This window comes from Lytechinus variegatus, chromosome 2 (assembly GCF_018143015.1).
Source record: "Lytechinus variegatus isolate NC3 chromosome 2, Lvar_3.0, whole genome shotgun sequence".
NCBI lineage: Eukaryota > Metazoa > Echinodermata > Echinoidea > Temnopleuroida > Toxopneustidae > Lytechinus > Lytechinus variegatus.
The window spans coordinates 30050134-30075543 of NC_054741.1; the positions used below are offsets into that span (position 1 = coordinate 30050134).

Sequence of the window (25410 nt, forward strand, 5' to 3'; positions counted from 1 at the left end):
TCTAGGTTTCTATGAAGAGGTATGCAGCTTAAATAAGAAAAGCATTCAGACTTGGCTTGTGGTGAGGAAGTTTCTAAAGAGATTGCACTTTTTGCCAACAAATAAGTTCCATCCACAGAGGTGAAGGAATGATAAAGAATCTGCCCTCCTAATTATAAAACTTGATTACCCTTTTCAGCTACATGTACCTGTATATCTGATAAAATGAGATCAATTTGATAATAGAATAAATAAAGCTTTACAAAATGATGCATCGTTAAAGTGTTTTTCATTTTGATGAAAAGGATGAACACCTGTGCGGAGCTATCAAGACTGAACGATATAATCATCAGCATTGTACTCAAGTAGAATGAATGTTTTTATGAGAGTTTTTTTTTTAATGTCCCACAGAAAGGAACACTGAGAAATTTCAATTTTCAATCAGGATTTAGTTTAATTATATAGTACATTGGCAATATTGTAGGTGGTGAAACACAGTAAATTAAGGGTGATAAAAACTTAATTACACTGCATGATTACATCCCTTACTGATGTTTTTTTTTATTAATATTGCCATCTTATTTTCTTTTTCAAGTTTTGTGTGGATACAACAATAAGATAAAAAGCAGGAGAAAAAAAAATAAATTCACCAAATGGAAGCAAAATGAGAGCTCTAAGGATTTCTTTGCCAATATAAAACTACCTACCTATACATGTACCTTTGACAATTTATTTTATGAATCATTAATTAGAATTTGCTGAAAACAAACAAATATACTATCATAACTACCAACATTTGTCTGTAACCAGAAATATCAAAACAACTTGAAAGGTTGAGGGTGAAAACAATTTTCTCTCCTATATACTTGGAGAAGAAACCATACAGAGCAAATTCTCTTTATTTTGCACAGAATCCTGAAAGTGAATGCAGCTATGCCTATGCTATAGATTACTTACTATGCTTGATCATTGATGACAGATTGATAATGCCAAAATGACTGATGCAATACTATAGGCGGTTTCAAACCGCCTCGATCACAAGAATCCCCGTTAAATTACGAGAACTTTTTAAGGCTAAAAAATACCCGTTAATTATTCCTGCATTCACACCGCCCCGAAACACATCCTTCGGGATAAGTTCCCGAAGTTACGAGCATGCGCAGTATGGTCTGATAAGCAGACAAGGCGCGAGATTCAAAATCACTAGCCCAGCAGCCACCCACGCCGCCGCGCCCAACGACACGCTGGGATAAAAGTTCCCGTAATTTGCTTTCACATCGCCAAAATACCTGCGACCTTGGAAAAATCCCCACGAAAGTTCTCGTAATTTCGCCAAGTACCTGCTATTTAGCGGGTATTTTCTTTCGGGGATATTACGCGTAGTTTGCTTTCACATTACCAAAATACCTGGTATTTTCTGATCGGGGTAAATTTCCCGATCAGAGAATACCTGGAACTGGCGAACTTCGAGGCGGTCTGAAACCACCTTATATCACCAGCAAACTCCCCTGCTGTGCTTCAGCTCGAAAGATATCAAATTCATATAAAAAATCCATAATCTAGTAGGCCTAAACCCTATATACCGAGACTATAGCTCTTAACAGCACAAAAAATCTGTCCAGGAAAAATTGAATGTTGTAGACGTAGACCTACATATTGCGCATTTGAAGCAAGTGCTGTAGATGTGAAATTTGATACCAGTAACTGTGATATTCAACGAAATGCGAGTGAGGGAAGATGGAAGGAATAAAGAAGTTCATTGTCAAATTTGAAACGTGGAATAGGATTTCAAAGATAAAATGATGTAGGCCTATATATATGCAATGCATGAGAAAAGAAAAAAGGTAAAAAAATTAAAAAGGGAGAAAGAAAGAAAAACTGAAGTTACTGAAGTTGGGTGAGATACTAGCAAGAGGGAGGGGGGGGGGCAGTCAATATAGACAGAGGGGAAGTGAGAGAGAGATGGAGAGAGACAGATAGAGAGGGGCCATATAATTTGACAGGAAAGAATGTTTGTCAAGTCACAAGCTTACTGCCAAAACTTCAGGATGTGCAGAAGGAGGGGAACGGAGGGGGGGGGGGAGTGGGGCACCCTGACTTTAATTGGAGACATACCGGACTATAAACACATGTACAGAGGACTATTTACCGAACTAGAAATAGGGCATGAAGAGACAAGGGGCTGTGGATCAATGACATAGAATCAGACAGGGAGCCAGTCTCCTGCTGTGACTGCTGGAGGTTCATGACATTGACTTGGAGGTTGGATTCTTGCTCAACCCTCCGAATCAAATCATTCGTGCAATAGGAACAAGATGTAAAGCCAATTCTTTATATATATCCAATGCATACGTGTTTACTGTGGCACATGACAGTGGCATGATACATGCTCAGGGTCAAGGACGAAGCATTTGTGGCCATGTAGTTGCTAAACTTTGTTGCAGAAATAGGTACAAACCAAGTACACCAACATCGATCCAATTTAGCAGCACATTCTATATGTAACACAGTTGGTGGAAGCACTGCCAAAATAATTGGTATTAAACAGGAGGTATTATGAATGTTATTAAAGGGATGGTCCGAGCTGAAACTATTTATATCTGAATAAATAGAGTAAAATTCACAGAGCAAAATGCTGAAAAATTCATCAAAATTGGACAACAAATAACGAAGTTGTTGAATTTTCAAATTTTATCACCATTTTGTGAAGTTATATAATATAATAATAGCCAATTTTTATAAAGCGCTTTTCCCAGAATGGCTCAAAGCATGTTACAGCATATTATTACCCATATTATTATATGCACATCGTCATATATATTCATTAAATGGGCTAATGATGTCACATCCCCATTTTCCTTTTTTCTTATGTTATGACATGAAAAAATAATTTTATTTTTTCATACATATGTAAATGATGTGTCTCCATTATGATGAAATAAGTCGTGGCAATAAATAACTAATGCACTTAATCAGTTGTCAATCGTCAATCAAATTGTTTTGGTTCTTGGCAGAAAATTTTTGAATAAGCCTTATTTCATATAATTAAATACAAAAGAACAAGTGGGGATATGACATCATCAGCCTACCTAATGAATATTCATAAAGGCATGTCTTGAACTGTTTCACCGGAATAATGCAAATCTTTAAAATTCAATAACTTTGTTATTCATTATCCAATTTTGATCAAATTTTCAGCATTTTGCTTTGTGAATTTTACTCTATTTATTGAGATATAAATATCTCAAGCCTGGACCACCCCTAAAAAAAAATCATTGGTTTTGACTAAATTCAATAGCTTTTTATTCCAAAAAGATCTAGTGATTCTAAACTTTGAACAGTGCCATTTATCTTGCCTTTGGCCTTTAATTTCCTTTTCTGTACTGCCAATAAAGAGACAATCAAATATGCCACTTTGACCAGTATAGCAACGACAACAAATTCTTTTTTCCTCACTTATTAACAAGGATTGCCATCACTTCTGTATCACTTCTGTAAAGGATTAAGAGATAGAAACCTAGCGGCTAGCATGTCACTTTTTGCTTCCTACATACAAATTTACAAGACCTTTTGGAGCCTGGAACTTCTCTAAACTTGGTTGCACTAATTTCCTACAGAATAAACAGCAATGAGATTGAGGCAAATGACTTCATTCATCTAAATAAGACAAAATCAAATGAAATTCCTGATTTTAAGTGCTGAGCAAAACAAAACAAAACAATGAAGGAATTTGAATTTCAGATTTCTCTTCAGTCCTTAGGAAAAAAATAATTAAAACAGTATACATTTTAACAATTCCCCTCAAGAAAAAAAATCAAAAATTCTGGGAAATGAACTCTTGAAAGCAATTGGTAACTAAAATATGAGATGTAAATGTACTAGACTTTCAGCATGCCAGTACATGTATACACTAGAAATGCACTGTTGAATTATTCCAAGGTTTCAAATGAGATGGAGTAACAGCAAATAAAATCTCATTGAACAAGATTAAAAGCCGCCAGCAGAAAGTATGTCAGGCATGCATTTTGCTCAACATCTCTTGCAATTGTGTAGACAAATGATTCCTGCATGACTCCGCAGCTATAGGTCATACATAAAGAGAAATATGCTTATGTGATAATTAATTTTTCGCTGCATCTTGGTCTGGTTATACGGTGTATGTGTAGTACATAATTCGGAGGCATGCGAAAATAAACTATGCAATATGTCTTGAAACATGACTCATCTGGTTTCAGTAAAGGTCAAATTCTTTCTTTTTCACTAATTACAGGTTAATTAATATAATCTGGGCAAATATCTCGTCGTAATAGTGCTTGGTTATTGATGTTTTCACATGCATTCAAATTCAGTTTTTTTATTAATATGAAAGATGGAAAATTGATACAAATGGATATTCGTAAAATTTCATCCCTCTGCTTTCTTCACTGAAACTGGCGGCTTCGAAGGCAGACATCAAAAGGTCCATTATGCCGTTCTTTCTTTTGTGTTTCTTTAGATATGAACAGCTGCTTGAATGAATTTGTTACCTGTTGGAACTCCAGTCATAGAATCTTCTTGATTATTCAAAGAATTTTCTAATAAACCTTTCTATTAAACACACTACATGTAGTAAATTAAGAGGCTTTTATAGGAGGAAATTAATAATTTGTTTAACAAATTTTCGGCATTACTCCTATTTGTTTAAGATCAGTATGCTCGATCTGTAATGAAAATCATAAGCTCATAAGTCAGAAAAAATTGGAACCAGTGGGATTCGAACCTGCCATCTACTGCTTTCCGGGCAGCGACTCAACCACCAGGCTATTTAGTGGACTTAGTGTATTACTTAATCACATTATCAATATAGTACATATACCATTAGTAATATCTGTACTTTATTAAAGAAATAATCTGTAAATCTTAGTACAAAACATACAGAGAGTTATCTACATGAACAAAGTCTGCAATTTTGAAGCAACCAATATGAGAATTTTAATAGAAAGTAATCTATAAATAAGCTTTTTAGTAATTCATGCGAATTTACTCTGATGATTGCATATATCAAGAAGCTTCAGTACAATGTATGTTCGTTTTTAAGAAAGTAATCTCTCAAAACTCTAATTTTCAAACAGATTTTACATTTTGCTGGAGCCTGATTTCAAACTGCATATATCTCAAATATCACTTCTTTTCAGAAAAACTTACTTCCCCAAAATTGTTTGATTTGGAGGACGAGGGTGGAGGTGAGGTAAAGATGAGACATCGTGAGCCAGACGTGACACGACTACCGCTATAACATGATTCAGGGGATTTGAAGGAAAGCCCTGTCTTATCTCATGAATATTATTGGCCATATCTCAATACACCATACTTTACATGAGCACATGCACATTATCTGATTTTTAAAAATATAACATGCACATTAATTGTACATATACGGAGGTACTAGCATTTTTACTAAATTTTATGTAAGTTACACAGCAATATCTACAATAATTTTAATGAGCTCAGTAGGCCTATCAGAAAGTGAAAAAATACATGAAGAACCAATATCACATTCATCATTCACTCTTTTTTTAATATCTCAAAGATCCAAAATGATTCCCTATTATTGTCTAATGAAAAAGATTACTTTTTGTCATCAGTAACTATTTCACCTGTGACTGAAATTATGTACATGCAATCCTGGGCCATGTAAAAAAACCCCTCTTTATTGACTGATCAAAGGACAGAAATTAATCATGCAATGGAATCGTTCATAAAAAAAATCAATCACTACTTTGTATTCCAAGGACATGGGTAAGAGTATTTTAACTTGCAAAGATCATGTAGACATGAAGTGGGAAGATGATATTCTGGGAAAATGAAAATCACACTGTGCTGTGGTCCAAACTCAGTAGGAATATTCTACCTAAAGACTGCATGAGACTACGTGTACTGTAGTTGGCTGATAAGTCATGTACAAAGCAGAACAGGGTAGGAGTGATTTTAAACTTTTAGGGGCTATCTTTTTTTTTCACATTGGGGCGATTGCGAATTTTTTTTGGCTGTTTCTTTCATTCTAAGGGCAACCTTTTAGGGGTAACAAGCAATTATGAAGTGTAAAGGCAAATACCATTATTCCGCCACAATTTTGATTTTGAATAATCTTGAATATTTTTGTGATAGATCTTGGGGATAGCTTTGAAGCTGCTGAAAGGGATTACTGTTCAAGGGGCGAATCTAGTAAGAATGGTCTCCCCAAAGCATACCATTTTGGGGGAATGGCAGGGGAAATTGGGCTGTCATGAGGGCAAAATCGTCCATCCCCCTCATGTATTTCCAATAGGTGGTTTCAGACCGCCTCGAAGTTCGCCAGTTCCAGGTATTCTCTGATCGGGAAATTTACCCGATCAGAAAATACCAGGTATTTTGGTAATGTGAAAGCAAACTACGCGTAATTTCCCCGAAAGAAAATACCCGCTAAATAGTTGGTACTTGGCGAAATTACGAGAACTTTCGTGGGGATTTTTCCAAGGTCGCAGGTATTTTGGCGATGTGAAAGCAAATTACGGGAACTTTTAGCCCAGCGTGTCGTTGGGCGCGGCGGCGTGGGTGGCTGCTGGGCTAGTGATTTTGAATCTCGCGCCTTGCCTGCTTATCAGACCACACTGCGCATGCTCGTAACTTCGGGAACTTATCCCGAAGGATGTGTTTCGGGGCGGTGTGAATGCAGGAATAATTAACGGGTATTTTTTAGCCTTAAAAAGTTCTTGTAATTTAACGGGGATTCTTGTGATCGAGGCGGTCTGAAACCACCTAATGCTGAATGAAAAACTACACAAGTTATTACATGTACATGTAGGGCTTTTCATGTTTTTTTCATCTACTGTATTCACAATATTGATTTTTTTTTATAATTAAGATCAGAATTAACATTCAATCTGAATAATCGATTCATAATGGAGCCTTTAATAGGTATTTTTGTTACAACTTTTAAAGGCTACACACTGAAAAGATAGTATAAGGCTTTCAACTGTATAAAATATTGCAATCAAAACACGTCTATTCCCTCGCAAATTCTTTTCTTTTTTTTCTGCCTCTGTATGCCTATAAATCATATTCATATTAAAATATGCCTAAAAGGGAAATTGAAAGCTTTGTCTATCCTGAGCCTTATTGGTACATTGTCGCTAATGGAAATAGTTCTTATGCCCCCCCCCAAAAAAAAAAAAAAATCCCTGAGCCCCAATGTTTCTTACTTACTGCATTATCACGGCTCAATGAAAAACGAAAGTGCCAAAAAACACCTCATGGTGAGTAATATTGGTGGAGCTCATTCACCTTAATATTTTTCTAGATTTCAGTGGTTTTGATAGATTTGTCACCTGTTTTTAGAATGAGATAGATGCACAGGTAGAATACAAGCTGCTTTCATACCCACTCACAAAATTATATACCTGTACGAGGGGCCTTGTTACATTACCATTGTAACGATGATCAACAGCCAATCAAAGTCAAGGATTTCAATGAAATTACCACTGGATGGCAAGATACTACAACACATGTTGTAACTTATCCCTAGACTATTCTCTGATTAAGAATTCCACCAAGATCAGAAAAACAGTGTGAGCACGTACACTACATACTTTTAAAAACTTTCGCTGGGAAGTCTCCAAGGTAACACAGATTTTTGAAGCTTATAAAGCAAATTTGAAGAAATAAAGATCCTGTGGAAATTATTGGAACTTTGTTAACCAGTCCAAATGGTTGCAAATGAACAAAATAAATTATCACTCAATAATATGTCTTGACACATTCTCGCAATATACTGGTATTTTTTATCAAGTAGGTATGAAAGCAGATGAGAGGTAATCACATAATGCTAGCTTTTTTCTATAGGGCAATCCAGGGGGTTGAAACCAATACATACAAGAGTTCTGTAAACCTAGGATAGGGGGTGAGGATTCAAGCTCAAAGAATTGTGAAAATCTTAGATTTCTTGAATCCTTTTGTCTTAGGGCTGATATGTCCATGGACATGATATATGTCTGTCCTTTCAGGTACATGTGTTTCATGTGACCATCACAATGCCAATGAGAATTATATTAATTCACTGCAGGACTTGGCAGTAGACTAAAAAAAAATATTTTATCACCTCTTAACATAAGTCTACATTCGTCTATATCACATATACTTAGAGGTAAATATGTAAGTAGTAGGGTCTACATAAATATGATTGAAAGACTATCAAAACTTTTCAGAAAGTCATGTCAATATTTCCACTTTTCACTACACAACCAGAACATGATTTTAAAAACAAGTTGATTTCATGTAGGCCAACTCTAATTTCATCTCAAGATTTCATTTTTATTGTCCACTGAGTCATGGAAAATTTGGATAACATAATTACGGTATTGACCTTTGTGTGTTGGAGATTTTCTCATTCAATTTCATACATTATTTAAAAAATGAATACCCATCACAATTACTGTACATGTAAACTCACCAATAGACAGACAACTCTAAATTTTTCCCATTTTCAATCACATTCTTTTTTTTTGTCCTGTCCACATCATGCTATTCTTGATTTTTTTTTCTGCTTTCTTCAAGTACAGTACAAAATCCCTTTAGACAGTGGATTTAAAAGAACGTCACAAATACCTAGGAGCTTTTGCAATCCTTATTCTATTACGTGAAAGGATTGTACACTGACAAGAAGGTAAAGCCAGAGTACAGCGAAGTGAATGTCCTCTTTGCACTTGAGTTCAGACTATAACCTAAATCCAATGCAGGTGTGAGAATGAACCCACAGGGACAGATTGCTTACAATGTAGGCTTGTTTTCATTTCTTTCTGAAGGCATTCCTCTACTCTGTAATGCCTCCATCATGGATTTAAGTTGTATATTTTCTCTCCCTTTGCTGGCGGAGAAACCCAAGCCTGATGAACAAAACATGGGTCAGTCAGTTGGTCCAGTACATTGTAGGTCCATGGTTGGTCAAATGATATAGAAAAAGACCATGGTTGGTCAAATGATATTTACACAATGTAAAAAAGACATCAGGTCCAAGAAAACTATAAATAATCAATACAAAAGTATAGGCCTAATATTTTGATTTTTTTATTAGTTCAAAATTCAGAATTTTTCCTTCAAAAAGGTATAACTAGGCAACTTGGAAATCAAGTACTTAAAACAACTTTGAATTTCTTACTGTCAGTATAAAGCAGGAGAGCAGAGAGTAATAGGCATATATGTACGTAAGCCCGGGACCCCCTAAACGATTTTTTTCTTTGTGCAAAATAAAGTTTTTGCAGGCTTTATTTACAAATTTTGGCCCCTAAACAAGTTGTCCCCAGAACAGGCGCGTACGCAAGGGGGGGGGGTTTCGGGGGTTCAAACCCCCCCCCCTTTTCGTTTCCTTTTTTTTTTTTTTTGCTTGCTTGTCTCCCCAGAGGTCGGTCTGGTCAAGGAGTTATCGGGCAAGCGCCTGATAACTCCTTGGTCTGGTTACGGACAGTTCCCCTACCCAATAATGTACATGTATATGACAGCAATAATGAACAGAATCTCATGTTTCCGACGAAAAACACAGAAAAAATTTCCGCTCGCTTCGCTCGCTCCATTTTATTATATCTTTTATTTCCGCATGTCGCCGACATGATCACGGTATCGCAATTAACAAGGCCATACATGATTATCATGATGTATACTTATGAATACAAGTGAACCAAGACAAAGACATACGTTTTCTTACAAAATATGTTTTACCAACATGAAAACCAAAATGACGGAAAACGCTAAAATGTCGGTTAGCTCGCTCGTAATAATTTATGAAATCCCATAAGTATCTAGTCTCCTGTTCAAGGCCGTATTATGAGTGTTACGAATAGAAGGACATGTAGCATCGACTAATACTTGATTTACTAACAAACTATTGACAAGAAATGTATGTTTTGACGGAAAAACGCTTGCTCCGCTCTCTCGTAATTATTCATGACATTTCTCAAGTTTCTAGTGTTCTGATCAAGGCCATATCCAGGCGCGTAGCGTAGAAAGGGAAGAAAGGTAGCTTTGTGTTTTTTCTATTTATTCTTTATTTTTTTCTCAAAAGAGAAACTCCTTCACTCTTCTTGCTTTAAATTCATATATGAATTTTGCTTCCGCGCTGCGCGCGGTTAAATGACAATATTGAAGTTCTCCATTGTTCCCCCACCTTTTCTCTAACCCTGTTTTTCCACCTCAGCTATGTGCTTCTTGCCAGTTAAAGTTAAAATTGTATACATTAGGGCATGAATTTGAGTAAGGTTAGGCCGAAGTAAATGTATGAAGTTATCTTTTTTTTTCAATTGATCGCGCAACTTCTGGTCTGGTCGGCTCCGAGCGGGTAAAATCTTTATATCAGTTTCTGCCGTCACCTCCATAAAGTCAGCTTCTCCCGCTTTTCAGCTCATTACTATAAACAACCATAATTTGGGGGCAAACAGGTTCCTAATTTAAAAAGAGGAAGGTATGGAATTCGTGTCGTATTAAATAAAAAAGTACAATATTTTTTTTTATCAAATTGTATTAAACTTCATGTCATTTCCCTGTATACATTCATCTCCTGTCCTGTTTTGCGCCCTCAGTTTGAAATTTTGAATGACACTTAAGTTTCTTTATATTCAAAATGAAGCGCTTCAGGATAAGTCAAAAAATTAATCATCCTTTATTATATAGATAGATAATTTCAACAAATCACAGAAGTTTCAACTTTATGCGCACTATTTTCCTTGTAATGAAGTTCAATAATCTTAGAAAATCAATTGAATTAGAGACGATTGGGTATTAGAGATATCTACATTTGATGAAACGTCTGCCCTTTGAAATTTCAGAGTTTCATTGCTCATCGCGGGGAGGAATATCTTCCTCTACCAATCTTCTCCTCTGTTTTGCGAGTTAAAAATATGCACTGATATGCTAAATTGTTTGTAATCAAATCTGATCTTTCCAAAGAAAGTTTCAATATATCTTTGAGAATACCCATTTCTCGGGACCCTTTTTATGGCAAGAAAAATTGATAAATCACTTTAGCTTCCGCGCTTCGCGCGGAGTTATCATTTTAATTTCCTCCATTATATACCTCTTTTGTGCGTTTACATTCACTTTTGAAAACAAGGTTCAAAATCGCAATATAGTCAACCGAATTGGAGGTACTAGAGACAAGAGAAACGGCTCCTTTTCATTTTAATTTATGAAACACTAAAAGCTTCGCGCGGGAGGGGGAAACTCCCCCTCCCTGCACCCACCCCCTAGGGAGCGCGCTTTGCGTCCATTTACCGCCCCCTCAAAAATGAAATCCTGGCTACGCGGTTGGCCATATCATGAGTGCTACGATCCGAAGGACATGTAGCATCGACTATGATACCAACAAACTATTGACAAAAAGGTTATGTTTTCAACGCAAAAACGAGAACATTTCTGCTCGCTCGCGGGTCATGACCGCACTGTAACATAACCATCCCCACTTAAATGTTATTGTCTTATTTGCAGCGCTGAAAAAAAAAATCATCACCCCCCCGCTCATCACTTTTTAGAGACTGGGCGGGAGATTTAAAAAAAAAAATCAGCTCGAAAACCCCCCCCTTTCAAAAATCCTGCGTACGCGCCTGCCCCAGAATATGATGCCAGGGAAAAAGCTAGGGGAAAAAATATATACCCTAAACACGTTTGGCTAGTCTTACAAAAAAAGCTTTGGAAAAAATACCCTAAATACGTTTGACCCTTCGATTGACCATGCATTGATCAGTCTCTCAAAACTACCCCTTTTTTTAAATCAGTGTTTTTAATACCCTTAACGAGTGCATGTGCAGTCTGCGTCCAAAAATGAAAAAAACCCACCCCTTTAAACGTTTTTTTGGTGACGCGTGTGTACAGCAATACATTTGACTGCCCCCCCCTATGTAAGCTGAAAGTCTATAGGACCTCTATTGTAAAATCTAAAGGGAAAGCACATAATCCTGAATCTAAAGATTCTTGGTGTAAAAACAGAAACAATGAACATAATTAAAAGCATATAAAAAATTGATGAATCTATGGACCTATGCCTACAATATATTATGCAAATGTTACCCCCAAAATGTGCAAAATTGAACTACAGTAATACAGCTTCAAAGAGCTATGCAGCTTCAAAGAGCAAACAGGAAGGCTGCACTGAAACCTCTCGATGTTTCGGCACAAGGAGATGGCTGTGAATTCCACTCTCTTGGTAGACATCCCAGTATGGAGATAAGTACATGATAATCTTGGTTTAAAAAGATGATTAAAAGGGTGACAAGAAAGGGAAATCCTTTATCCTAATCCCTATTGGAATGTATAGGAACAAGGTTGTGATGTAATAAAACAGACTAATACCATGTCACAATGGGTTCCATCCTGTTCTCCTCATGAATAGAAGACAATTATGGCATTACAAGAGGACCTCGTTCTAAAGGGATTCCCATCCAAATCTGTATGCTCACTCAGTGATTGCCGCAAAGAAAAGCAATTAGTAATGTCTTTCTGGAATGCTTTCAAAACCATCAAAGAAACATACATGGCGCATTATGATTTTGGTATCCATCTTCTAACCTTCAAAGAGGATTTTCTGAGTTGGAGACTGAAAACATTTAGTGCAAGTAAGAAAACTGAATTGTGAATAATATTGAAGTAGAAGATCATGGAAACCCAAACTCATACAACAGGAAATTGTATTTTTTATTCACTGATATTGGTGAAGAGAATGTGAAAGTATATTATGTGAAAGCATGGATATTTTATTTTTATCTCCATGGTGACAGGAACCTAGAATGTCAAATCAATATTTAATGCACATTTGATTGAATGGTATAAGTTTTACATGCCATACAATCCATCCTAATACAAAGCAAAACAAAAGTAGGCCTATAAAATTTTCAGTCTACAATTGGGAGAGGTTGTACTTAGTAGAATTACCCCCAAAAAAAGAATCTACATAGCATTGTTGATTTCACCATTTAAGCGTTCATGATTGTTTATGTAAATTGTTCTGGAACTTTCATTGAAATTATTCTTTGATCTGTTTTCATACAAGCTAACTTGTTCCAAGGTTTCATTCTATGTTAAAGATGATATCTAGGGTAGGACCGTAGGATCATGGCTTTACATAGAAGTTACCAGTAGGTCTATGATAGCAGTAGGGGAGACCGGGGTTAGTTGGAACATGGGGTACCGTAAGTTGAAACATTGTAATTTTCTTTAACGCCTGTAAAGTAAATTTATGCAATACTGCCCTTTATTTATTTATTGTTATTGATAATACAACTGTTGTATTATCAATAACAATAAATTGAGGGCAGTATTGCATAAATTTACTTTACAGGAGTTAAAGAAAATTACAATGTTTCAACTTACCCCATGTTCCAACTAACCCCGGTCTCTCTCCCCTACTGTAGAATACATGAGAAACAAGACAGTGCAGACATTATGGATGATACAATATGATTGAATCCATGTGAGGAACTTGTCCCCGGATACCCTACTGAGTTTCCCTGAGGAGGAAATGGGTGGCCCATTCCCATCAAACTCAGTCAACAACCAAATTCTGCAGACACAATACAGCTTGTTTGTCAAGTTTAGGCATGTGGGTTAAGTAATAATGCACAGTTGTAGAAAACCAGAAAATGATGCACATACATGTATAGTATCGAAAATTTCTATCTGCTTAAATCTGCATACAGCATAAGACTACTAAACTGAAGTCTTATCTTTCCGAACAGTATTAGTTTCTAACAAGGTGGATATGTGCGCAGTATAAATACCCTATATTATATTATTATTATTATTAGTTTGGCACTTTGACACTCATCCAAACTCCCTCATTCTTTCTTTTCTTGTGCACCTCGGAATAGATTCTAGATAGATGGCGCTATATAAATGCCTATTATTATTATTACCAGATAAGACATTACGTGTGTAATTTCATGTTCACGGTCTGCTGTGACTTACACAATAAAGAAAACAAATCATTAATACAAATTCTATCTCAATGACTGCTCTTTACATACATGTAACTACAGTACTGCTGAACAGGTTCAGTTAGAAAATTTGTGCCCATAAGCATGCAATCAAATTTGTGTTTTACCCTGTCAGTAACTAATTGCTATAAAAGGGTATGATATATGAACAGAGGAAGTATAAACTATCATACCTACATGTATGTACACAGTTGTCTTGGGTTAAGTTGTAAATTGTAATACATGTATGTAGGCTTGTACCACTCCGCCAACTTCGTTGAAAAACGTGAAGTCACCGAGCAAGCAGGTTACTTACAGTACTTGCTGGTTCCAGTCCTACTGGCCGGGTAGAAATACCATTCATGGATTCTGTATTCTACCTTAGGTCTTCATCAAATTTCTCATTTCTAAAGATGGAGTATGTATTTCCATAGCCAATTAAATAGATAATGAGTAAAAAATTTGACCCTGCCATTTTAATTGACCACTAAGAGCCGGCTGATTTCCTCTGTGCTTTCTGATTCGTTGAAATAAATCTAATTAAACCCTGCACACCTTGTTGTAATGGAGAGACTTTTATCTCCCTTGCTCCGGTACACTGCGGTTTCCTCAACAATGCAACGAACATTTAATTAATGGAAAACAATCAATTAACCAGTCATTATGAACAGGTATACATGTAGCAGCATGTACAAGACATGATGTCCCAATATTACAAGAAAAAGTGCCTTTTTCCTCTAAGATTTAGGCCTTTACATGTATCTATCAGCATCCATTGTTTTAGTTACAACGGGATGTTGGTGTGTAACTTTTCAGAGAGACAACGTCAGGTGTTATTGTTAAAGTTCAAGTCCACCTCAGTAAAATGTTGTTTTGAATCAATAGAGAAAAATCAACAAGCACAATGCTGAAAATTTCATCAAAATCGGATGTAAAATAAGAAAGTTATGACATTTCAAAGTTTTGCTTATATGAATGAGCCAGTTACATCTAATTGAGAGAGTCGATGATGTCACTCACTCATTATTTCTTTTGTTTTTTATTGTTTGAATTATACAATATTTCAATTTTTACGAATTTGATGATTAGGACCTCCTTGCCTGAAGCACAAAATGTTAAAATAATGGAATTCCACATGTTCAGGGAGGAATGAAACTTCATTTCACATGACAATGACAAGACAATCAAAATATTTCATATTTCATATAATAAAATACAAAAGAAATAGTGAGTGAGTGATGTCATCAGTTCCCTCATTTGCATACCGACCAACATGTGCATATAACTGTTTTGTGAAATGAAGCGAAACTTTAAAATGTCATAACTTTCTTATTTTACATCTGATTTTGATGAAATTTTCAGTGTTATGCTTTTGTTGAATTTTTCTCTTTTTATTCAAATCAAGTTTTTGTTGGGGTGGACTTGTCCTTTAAGTACTGTTTGGTCCTGTGTTGTACTGTGCTCTATTTAGTTGTCATGTGATGTGTTTTTATATTTAAGTTACATACAGCTAGTGTAACATTTCATGAAGGTATTTGTAATTATATCATATTGCAAATACATTATCAAATCGATATTTTAAAAAAGTAAACTTAAAATATCAAGAAAAAGTTATAAAAGTGGAAAAGGGGTGCAAACAAAAGTTCTTGCAGAATGAGCAACTAAAGCTTGAGGCTTAAAAACGGTTAAGGAGGCCAAGCCAAAAACTGAAAATTAAAATGCTTAATTCAGTTATACAAGCAGGTATAAAAAAAATGATAATTCTATCAAAATACGGTCATGAATATAATCCTAAAACTAACAATGATCTGCACAGTTTATATGCTGGCTATACATGGCAAGCCGCCCAGGTACATGTATCATTAGCCAACATTTATTTTGAATTCTAATATAATCCATTATATTAAAATTCTTTGCACCAAGATTGTTAAAAATAGTTTGACAAAATATCCAATCTTTGTTTTAAAAAATCATTAGCAACTTATTGAAAATTTTCCAATCATTATTCAACATAGCTACAAAAGAAATATAGGAACAAGATTGGAAAAAAAAGAATGAAATTAAGATGTTTGATATGTTATTTTACATTTTCAAATTTAAAGTTAAGTTGAAAAATTATGTAATTTTCTCAATTATTCTATCTGATTTTATATAATTTTAATTCAGGCCCATTCTAATGACAGATTGATTTAAACATGCAGAGGAAATATAAATAAGAGCACACATAATTTCATCAAAATTGGATTTGGATAATTTAAGATTTAACATTTCAAATATTTGGTTCTTTTCACAAAATTAAATATTTTAAATGGGGGATGGCTCAGTGGAGGGGACACTGAGAAAGGAAGAGTATAGGGGGGGGGGGCTACTCATGGATGGTAGAGACTTTTTAAATTTTGCCATTTGGTGGGGGAGGGGCTGGGGCACAGTGCCCCCCCCCCCACTTTTTTGAAGCACTGAAAATTGCCCTTTTTCATGCAAGAAAAATGCCCCCTCGCTCATGAACATGTTCTGTGCCCCTTTCACCTGAGAAGGACTCGTTTTATGTATGTGTGAGCAAGTCCCCCTTGCCTTTTTGTACATGTAAGTGCCCTTTATTGAATCAGTGCCCCTTTTTACCCAAGAAAAGAGCCCCTCACAAACATATTCTGTGCCCCTTTCATACCTGAGAATGACCTGTTTTACGCCATTTGCACGTGCCCTTTTGCCTTCTATTAGATGCCCTTTCTCATGTTAGTGCCTCTCACGAACATGTTCTGTGCCCCTTTCACCTGAGAAGGACCCCTTTTATGTGTGAGCAAGTCTCCCTTGCCTTCTTGTAAGTGCCCTTTGTCGAATCAGTGCCCCTTTTTATCCAAGAAAAGTGCCCCCACGAACTAGTTCTGTCCCCTTTCATGCCTGAGAATGACCTGTTTTATGCCGTTAGCAAGTGCCCTTTGCCTTCTAATAGGCGTCCTTTTGACGTATCAGTGCCCTTTTTAACCCAAGTTCCCCTCGCAAGAAAAGGACCTGTTTTACATGTACATGTATGTGTAAGCAAGTTTTCTTAGTATTAAAAGTACACTTTTCGAAAAAAATGTGCCCTTTCTTCCCTGTGCCCCCCTCCCCCACTTTTAAATTCGCTCCGCCGCCCCTGGTGTTGTATAATGTTATTTTGTTAAAAGCTTTATGCAGTACATGTAGATCCTCATAATAAAAAGCAGCAAAATTTCAAGTTTTCAATCAGTATATTATGAGGGGTTGTTTGATCCCAAGGAGGGGAGGAAATAATATCAACCCCACGTCCCACCATCCTATATTTATACATGATAGTAATGACAATAATACTACTAATGATAATAATAATAATTCATTATTTATTTATTATTGTCATTTCATCAATATTATTATTGTTACTATCATCATCATGATAGTTACTAATTCTAGTATTATCAAATAATGAAAATTATAATATAAATCAATAAAAATAATCATGAACATTTATTATCATTAATCACCATTATTTAATAGCAACTGAGGAGCTCCCTGAGTGAGTCCTGAGAGTGAAGTCAATAATAAACATTGGTTATCACTTAGATACTAGTTGCTATCCATAAAAAATACATAGATTACCAATATAATGATATGATAAACTTGCGCTTGCCGAGCTCCCCCAGACCCTACGGCCTACTATGCATGCCGAGCCCAAGTGAAACACTGCAGTTGAAATTGAACTAAGGTCGCCTTGGAAGATCTGAGCTGCCTCAGCTAGGCCTAGTAATTACTACAATTTATAGATACAATGTTGATACTCTATGAAATAAAATGTCCAATTTGCAAACAGCTGAACAGTACATAATTTTATATGAAAATATTACGTTTTCAACCTACCTACGTAAACTTCTCAAATCAGCAGCTTTTTAAGTTCGTTTCCAAAAGTCACGGCGAGTTCCTCCGCAACTTGGCTTTCTCTGAGCTCTGACCCGCCAAGCTTCGGCTTACTCCTGGCACATTATCCGTGCGATAATAAATTTCACTCCTGGCTCCTCAAACTTTTCGAAGTACCGGTATCAACAACTACACTTTGAAACATCAAATATTATATTTTTCACTTCGATATGGGTCTCCGACATCAGTCAATACACCAATTTTCCTGATGATTGTAATGTTTCTGTGAGAATATATCCTGAGCTAATTCCTAGAAAGTTCCAAAATCATTCGGAAGTTTGTAGATCTGCGTACAATTGGTCCAGAAATTGAAGCGTCAGATGTTGACCATGGACGCGACATCTTCTTGTTCGGTCGTAGATTGCATATGCAGGCGCTAGCGCGCGCTGTAGCCGAGGAGCTAGAGAAGATAGACAGATGCACCTGCTATACGAGATTCGTGCCTTTGCTCTCAAGATGGCGCGGTTCATTAATTGATAAAAGTGCAATTTAGAGTTTGTATAATGGCACTTCTTCCCGGCAGAGTCTGAACTTGATTCTACTGGAGACTTGAAGTAATCATAGGTATGATCGATCGGTATATATCACCATGGACCTATCACTGAACTATACCAGGGGGGGGGGGTTGATTGTTCTCTGTGAGTGGTTTTATTTTAGTTTATAGAGGGAGAGGAGGGAGTTAGTCAGTGGCGTAATGAGCCACATTTTTTAGGGGGCCAGAAATGGCATTTGGGGCAAAACTAATTTTTTTCAAAGGTTTCGAATAATTATGAGCGAAGCAAATGAGCAAATATATTGACCTTTTAAATAAACTTTTTTTTTATCTAACTTTGTGATAGATTTGACATGATATTAAAATAATCTCATATTTCACCCCTTTTCCCTTTCGGCTTTACTTTCTTTTTCTTTCTTGGTCATTATTATTATTATTATTTGGGGTGGTGTCCGTGCCCCCATTTATATGCCAGTGGGAAAGGATAGTTATTAGGAATTAAATTTAAATACATGATTGCTGCTTTTTCTTTTTTACAAGACTAGTATTTCGTTAACTTTTATTTCATACCCTCTCTCCAAAATGTAAATTCTCATTTCTTTACATTTCCCATCCTTTACTTCATAAACCTGAATAAATAATGCAAAAATGAAGTGACCAAGAGGGTGGTAAAATTAAACGGGGCACATCCCATGCGCTTGCATGGTTGCGAGAGGGGTAAATTTGGAGTGTATGTTATTTATAAATAAAAAAAACATGAAATATGAAGATCTTGTTCTATTGCATCCTGATTATTTTTTCTCCATTCTTTTTTTTTCATTCAATAACGATAAAAATCATTGTAATGTTCTTCCGTGATTCCTTAGGGGTGATAATACAGATCATCTCCCCACATGAACTTCATATCTTCACCCCCCCCCCCTCCTCGATCGACCCTAATGGAAGTAACCGCGATTTAAAAAAAAAATGAAATGTCGAATATGATCAAGACCGTGGAGCGCCGTGGCCCAGTGGATTAGTCTTCGGACTTTGAAACAGAGGGTCGTGGGTTCAAATCCCAGCCATGGCGTAATTTCCTTCAGCCGGGCCTTCAGCAAGTAATGCATCCACAGTGTGCTGCACTAGACCCAGGTGAGGTAAATGGGTACCGGCAGGAAGTTATTCCTCAAAAAGTTGTGTGCACCTGAATAGGTAGCCTATAGCTTAACCGGGTAATAATAACAGCAGGGCCCACTGGGAGAACAGTTTTCGGAACTGAAGTGGCTACCCTGGGTAAATATACCTGTATTATTATCATTATTCTCATTATAGGACCATGAATGCCCTGTGGTGTTAAGGCACTAACTCTCGTTAAAATTTGAGAAACACCGCGGGCGGGACCGGGGGCAATTCTTTTATGCAGGAGTCCATTCTCCTATAAACAATGAATCCATTTGTGCGTTCTTCACTGAGGTTCTCTTTGTGTGAACTTAATAGATTACATAAAGTTATTTGTACACTGAACCCATTTTCATTCATACTGGGGCCTGTTACATTTTTTTTTTTAGTTACAGGGCAAATTAAATATGCAGTATTAAAGTTTAAAGTTATTGAAATCATTCAATTAGATTAACTGATATAGTTAACTTGTTATATAATTAATTTTGTTATTACAAATTAAAGTCACTATAAAACGAGATCCATTATGCATATTAGATTCAGATTGTGCAGGGCCCTTTCATAAAACTTACTATAATAACAAATTCGCGATAAAAAATTAAAGACATTGAAATTATTCAATCTGATTGGCTGATAGACTTGTTACAGAAATTGTGCATTATATTTTATTGCATAGAAAAAAATCTTTGTAAAACGGAACCCTTATTTCAATTGGATTCAGAAGAGCGAAGTTAGAGAACATCCCACGATATGAATGATGGATCAAAGAAAGTGTGAAAACTTTGAACTGTTTTAGTGACAAGTTCGTTGCATCTCAGAAAAAAAGGGAAACATGTTTTCAGAGATAAACATCATCACAATCATTAACAATTTTTTAATAAAACAAATTTGACACTATATGTAATCATTTGAATTGTAATTTTTGATTCACATAGTAAATCCTTCACACACGACCGATTGCATACAATATTGTATGCAATCGGTCGTGTGTGAAGGATTTACTATGTGAATCAAAAATTACAATTCAAAGGATTACATATAGTGTCAATTTTTTTTTTTTAAAGAACGATTTGCGCACAAACTTACGTGTGAATCTGAATCAACTTTAGATTAGTTAAAGAAACCTATCGACTAAAAATTACAAAAGAAATACCCGATGACAACTTTATCGCGTTAGGCCGTCGCATCGCTTATCCATTTTTTCTGTATGATTTGGTTCTGACATTGAAATTTCAGACTCTTCTTGCCAAAATTCATGAGCCTTTGGAGAATATCGCTATCAGATTGTATTTCTTACGTTTTTGTAGGCCTACACGCTTTTGAAATGGGGGGGGGGGGGGCTGGCTGAAGCCCCATCATCAGCCCCCACCGGTTCAGAGGCCCAGACTGAGTGCCTGCATGGGTAGTTACAATATAATGCCAAAATTATCACCGTGTTTACTCTTTATGAAACAGGTTCCAGCCAGTTGCATACTCTAAATTCTTATATTTATCCCTTTTATCCCCATCCCCATATTTATTTATTGTTTTTGTTATTGACTTACTGTGGCTGGGCTGATAAAACCTCGTATCTCAAATTTAAAAAAATTAAGGCAGCTAGCTACTGCTAGCTGCCCTCATTTTCATCATATATGATAGCAATGGTAGCAGTCTCATATTGTCTGAAGAAAGGTCTTCTGATACCTTTGATGAACTCTTTCGAGGCAAAAGAAGGTTGCTACCCATGTTATAACCACTGGCGGATCCAGGGTGGGGGGGCACAGCTGGCCCGTGCCCCCCTTTGAGAAGCAAAATTAAAATTTGTAATGCAAAAATGCCATCAAAACAGAAGTGTGCCCCCTCTTTTGAAATTGAAAACCCTTTTATTTTTTTGTAAATTTTTTTCGGGTACGAAATATCCTTAATTTGTGGTTGAAAACTTTTTTTTGCTTGCCAAAATTTTCATCCGAGAAATTTGCCCACCCCCTCCCCTTTGAAAAATCCTGGTTATAACTCTAAATCTACTTTATTCTGAACTGTCATCAAAATATTTAAATTTTTGAGATAAAGTTACGTACGGCATATAGAGTCTTTGATGATAGGCCAAAAAACGTGAAAACTCATGACGTTGAGGGCGCACATGCCACACACTAGTTTCACCTTCTGATTAAGGTCCCCGGAAAAAAATTTGTTTTGTCGGAACTGGAGCTGGAATTGACTTTATATCCTCGATCTACATTGAGTAACCGTTATTCAAACTGCAAAGGGACTTAATTTGTGCAGCAAGATCTGAATCATTTGGAGGATATTTCACTAAAACACGTTTTTAATGGTGATTGAAAGCACCCGTATTCGATCCGGCTGACATTTGCCATTTGATCGGTTGTGTCAACGATGACTACGCCTGACCTTTGCCGGTATGGGAAGGCTGACTTCGGTGAGCTATAGGGCCGGGTATAGCTGCGGCGTGCAGAACTAGGCCTATACTTTCATGACAACTTGACTTGGCCTTGGTCGGTTTGAATATTAAATGACATGATTAACTGAGCTTGGAGAAAAATTGGAAGAATCATAAAGTAATAAATTGCCACTTTTTTGTGGTTGTTCCGCAATGGCATGTCATGTGAGATTGAGTCTGACTTTGATTCGTTTGAAATGTAAAACAAACTTTGTTAGCAACTGCCGAAAAGTCCATAGAAGTAGCGCACAGCTGATATCCTTTGTGCAAAAGGATAGGAATGAGAGATGCAGTTCATTTAATGGGAAATGGCTGACATTTACTAGGAGTTTAGGAACCAGCTCTCAATCTCGATACCCATGGCGTGTGAACCCGGTGCTTACCCCTGAACAGACAAGTGAGGTCCTGCAACAAAATGAAGTCAGTGTCCATTTTGATGAGGAATCCTCACAAAAAGCTGTGCAGAGATATGACAGCAATCAGCTGTTTTCCAACAAGCCAGGAGAGGATAGACGAGCCATCGCAGAGTGTTTGCTGAGCAATGGGATTCTTTTTGGTGTTTTTGATGGACATGGAGGAACAGCTTGTGCTCAAGCAGTATCAGAACGTCTGTTCAATTACATCGCAGCAGAGACACTTCCTTTCCAAACCTTGCCAAAGGTTCTAGCACAACTTCAGAGTGGAGAGGCGAATGAATTAGTAAAGTGGCACAGGCATCCAAATGATTATAAATTACAAGCTACTGTCGACCTATACAAGGAAAGCTTGATCAGATATGTCCAAGCAAATCTCTCTGTAGATGTTTTGGATGATGATTCTACTGCAGATGTCCTGAAAACTGCATTTGATCGATTGGATAACGATTTTTCAACAGAAGCCATGAGAGCCACAACGGAATCTCTTGGTATTGAACCAGTTTTAACAGCTGTCACTGGTTCATGTGCTTGTGTGGCATATGTGGATGATCAGGATCTTTATGTTGCCAATGTCGGTGATTGTCGAGCAGTGTTGGGACGTAAATCTGAGTATGGTACATGGGAAGCTGTCCCTTTAACAGTAGACCACAACGTGCAGAATCTTGGTGAAGTGGAGCGAATAAAGGGAGGGCACCCTTCTCATGAATCTACAACTGTGATCAAGAACGGACGACTTCTTGGTGAGCTGATGCCTCTCAGAGCTTTTGGGAACATCCGTTTCAAATGGACTGCTGAGATGCAACAGAAACTGATGCGAACATTCATTGGTTATGTACCACCCAAGAGTTACCACACTCCTCCGTATCTCATAACAACACCAGAGGTGACCTATCGTAGGTTAACTCCCAATGACAAGTTCCTTATTCTTGCTTCAGATGGTCTCTGGGATATGCTGACCAATGATAAGGCTGTTCAGCTCGTTGGAGAGCACATGAAATCCATGAAAGCTTCAAGCAGCTATTCTGTTAGGGAAGGTACTGCGTTGAAAAACATCATGGCAGATCTCAAAGAAAGAATGGACATCCTCAAGTCATTAGACACCAACTCTGCTACACATCTGATTCGCTATGCACTCTGCGGAGTTGCAAATGACTTTGATCTGAACAAACTGGCTGAGATTCTGAGTCTTCCGGATGCTATTGCAAGGCAGCACAGAGATGACATGACTGTCACTGTCATTTATTTTGACTCCTGAAAACCAATATTTTTGTGGTAATGGTGTTGGTGTGTGAGTCAAAGCTTATCTTACAATTTCTCTTCTCTCTGACTCAGTTTAAACTCTATCAAATACTTTAACATGCTGGTCAGAAGTTCAGAACCCTTTTGACAAATTATAGCTTCTATGAATTATGAATATTTTTGAGTAGCATTTAGTTTGTTGTGGTCACTTTTTCAATCGCATATTTTATGGAGCCCAGAAGAGACTTGAATTTTAAAGGTCTGAAGAAGTTCTAGTGTATTTCAATTCTTATTGCATTTTATTTGTATTGCACCTGAATTGCAATCTGTAATTTTCAGAGACAGCTGATGCATATAGTGGAACTAGTTTTATCAAGTTTGCATTGTTTCAAATCCAGAATTTATTAAGGAATAGGATTCTTGTATGTAAGTGAATGTTTTTAACTAGACAATGTTTAGTGCTCACAGGTAATATGCCATCTTAATAATCACTAATTGAATTACAGTTATATGAAAGAAGTGAAATTTATTAGAAAAAATTACAACAAAACATGCATGTTGGCATGTTCTTAGAATCCTGTAAACTACAACTGCAAAGTTGAAAGAAACTGTTGTTGTCTCTCCTGTATAGCAGAGCGGGACTATATAGGTGCCGCTTTTCCAATGGCAACGGGGGCGTCGTCACTTGTCAACATTGTAATCTTAACAAAGGTTAAGTTTTTGTATCACTGATCATCTTGCATGAGTTTCAGGTCACATGACCAAGGTAAAGGTCATTTAGGGTCAATGAACTTTGACTATGTTGTATAGTCATAACTTTTAAAGTTTATTTGGCTCTAGTTCATAAAACGTATATATAGAGGTAATTAAGTATCATTTGTACAAGTTTCAGGTCACCTGACTCAAAGGTCATGTGGGATAAATGGACTTATCAACATTGAAATTGTAACCAAGGTCAAGTTTTATAAATGTTACTATACAGTACTGAAGCGATGACGTCAGTTGCCATGGTGTCATGGCGGCCTGGTTCTAAACAAATGAACCCGCCAAATGAAAGCGTTTGTTTCTCATAAGAATTCTATATCAATTGATGAAAAAAGTCATCGCCATTTTTTGCAGTAGATTGCAAACCTGTCTATTTTACGGCCCTTATTTATTGATATTTTGGTAGTATAAGAAAAGTTATAATTCAGTGATAGTTGATGTTTCCTTGAGCTCTGAGACATGTATTCACAAAGCTTTCATTGATAATATCTATCTACCTCATGACAATGAGAAGAATGGTATAAAAGCACAGTGATGTTTTGAAATTCAATCATGAAAGACCTTTGAATGCACCTGTAAAGGCCTGGTCCCACTTGCCGACGGACACAAAACATATTCATAACATATACAGTGGACAAGCAAACTTTCGGGGTGGCTCCATCCGTTTGCGTCCGCTCCAGACAATGGACAAAATGGGCGAATAATGAAATCACAGTGGACGGATGCTCAATGGATATAGAGGGAACGAAACACGTATGCAAAGAGTACACAATGGATACATATAGTGTTTTTCAATGGATGGCGAGAATGATTCTTTTCCGTTTTACATCCTCTCTGCATCCGTAAGTGCAGTGGGACCGAACCTTATGACTGTGTACATAAATTTGTTACTAGTGCAAGATCTTTCTCTTCAAAGTCTCCTCTATTCTCATTCATGGCCATACAGTTTGCAGATTTTGTATTTTTTAGGGGCGAGGGTGCAAGATGTAAAAAAATTGAAGAAACTCGAAAGTGAGGGAGTCATGG

The 25410-nt window shown here is 36.7% G+C and overlaps 2 protein-coding genes across 2 annotated transcripts in view; one reads left to right on the top strand and one right to left on the bottom strand.

Moving 5' to 3' along the window:
• The window catches only part of LOC121407801 (twisted gastrulation protein homolog 1-A-like), a 30856-nt gene extending 12609 nt beyond the window's left edge, over positions 1 to 18247 (bottom strand). The window contains exon 1 of the mRNA XM_041599009.1: positions 17820 to 18247. The gene's annotated coding sequence lies outside the window, so the exon portion shown is untranslated. The remainder of the gene's footprint in view (positions 1 to 17819) is intronic.
• A 3412-nt stretch (positions 18248 to 21659) lies between these two features.
• LOC121407802 (pyruvate dehydrogenase [acetyl-transferring]-phosphatase 1, mitochondrial-like) lies at positions 21660 to 24402 on the top strand. The gene has a single exon (XM_041599010.1). It carries the CDS (start codon positions 22118 to 22120, stop codon positions 23633 to 23635), a length of 1518 nt encoding a protein of 505 aa, XP_041454944.1. The 5' UTR covers positions 21660 to 22117; the 3' UTR covers positions 23636 to 24402.
• The last annotated feature ends 1008 nt before the right edge of the window (positions 24403 to 25410 follow it).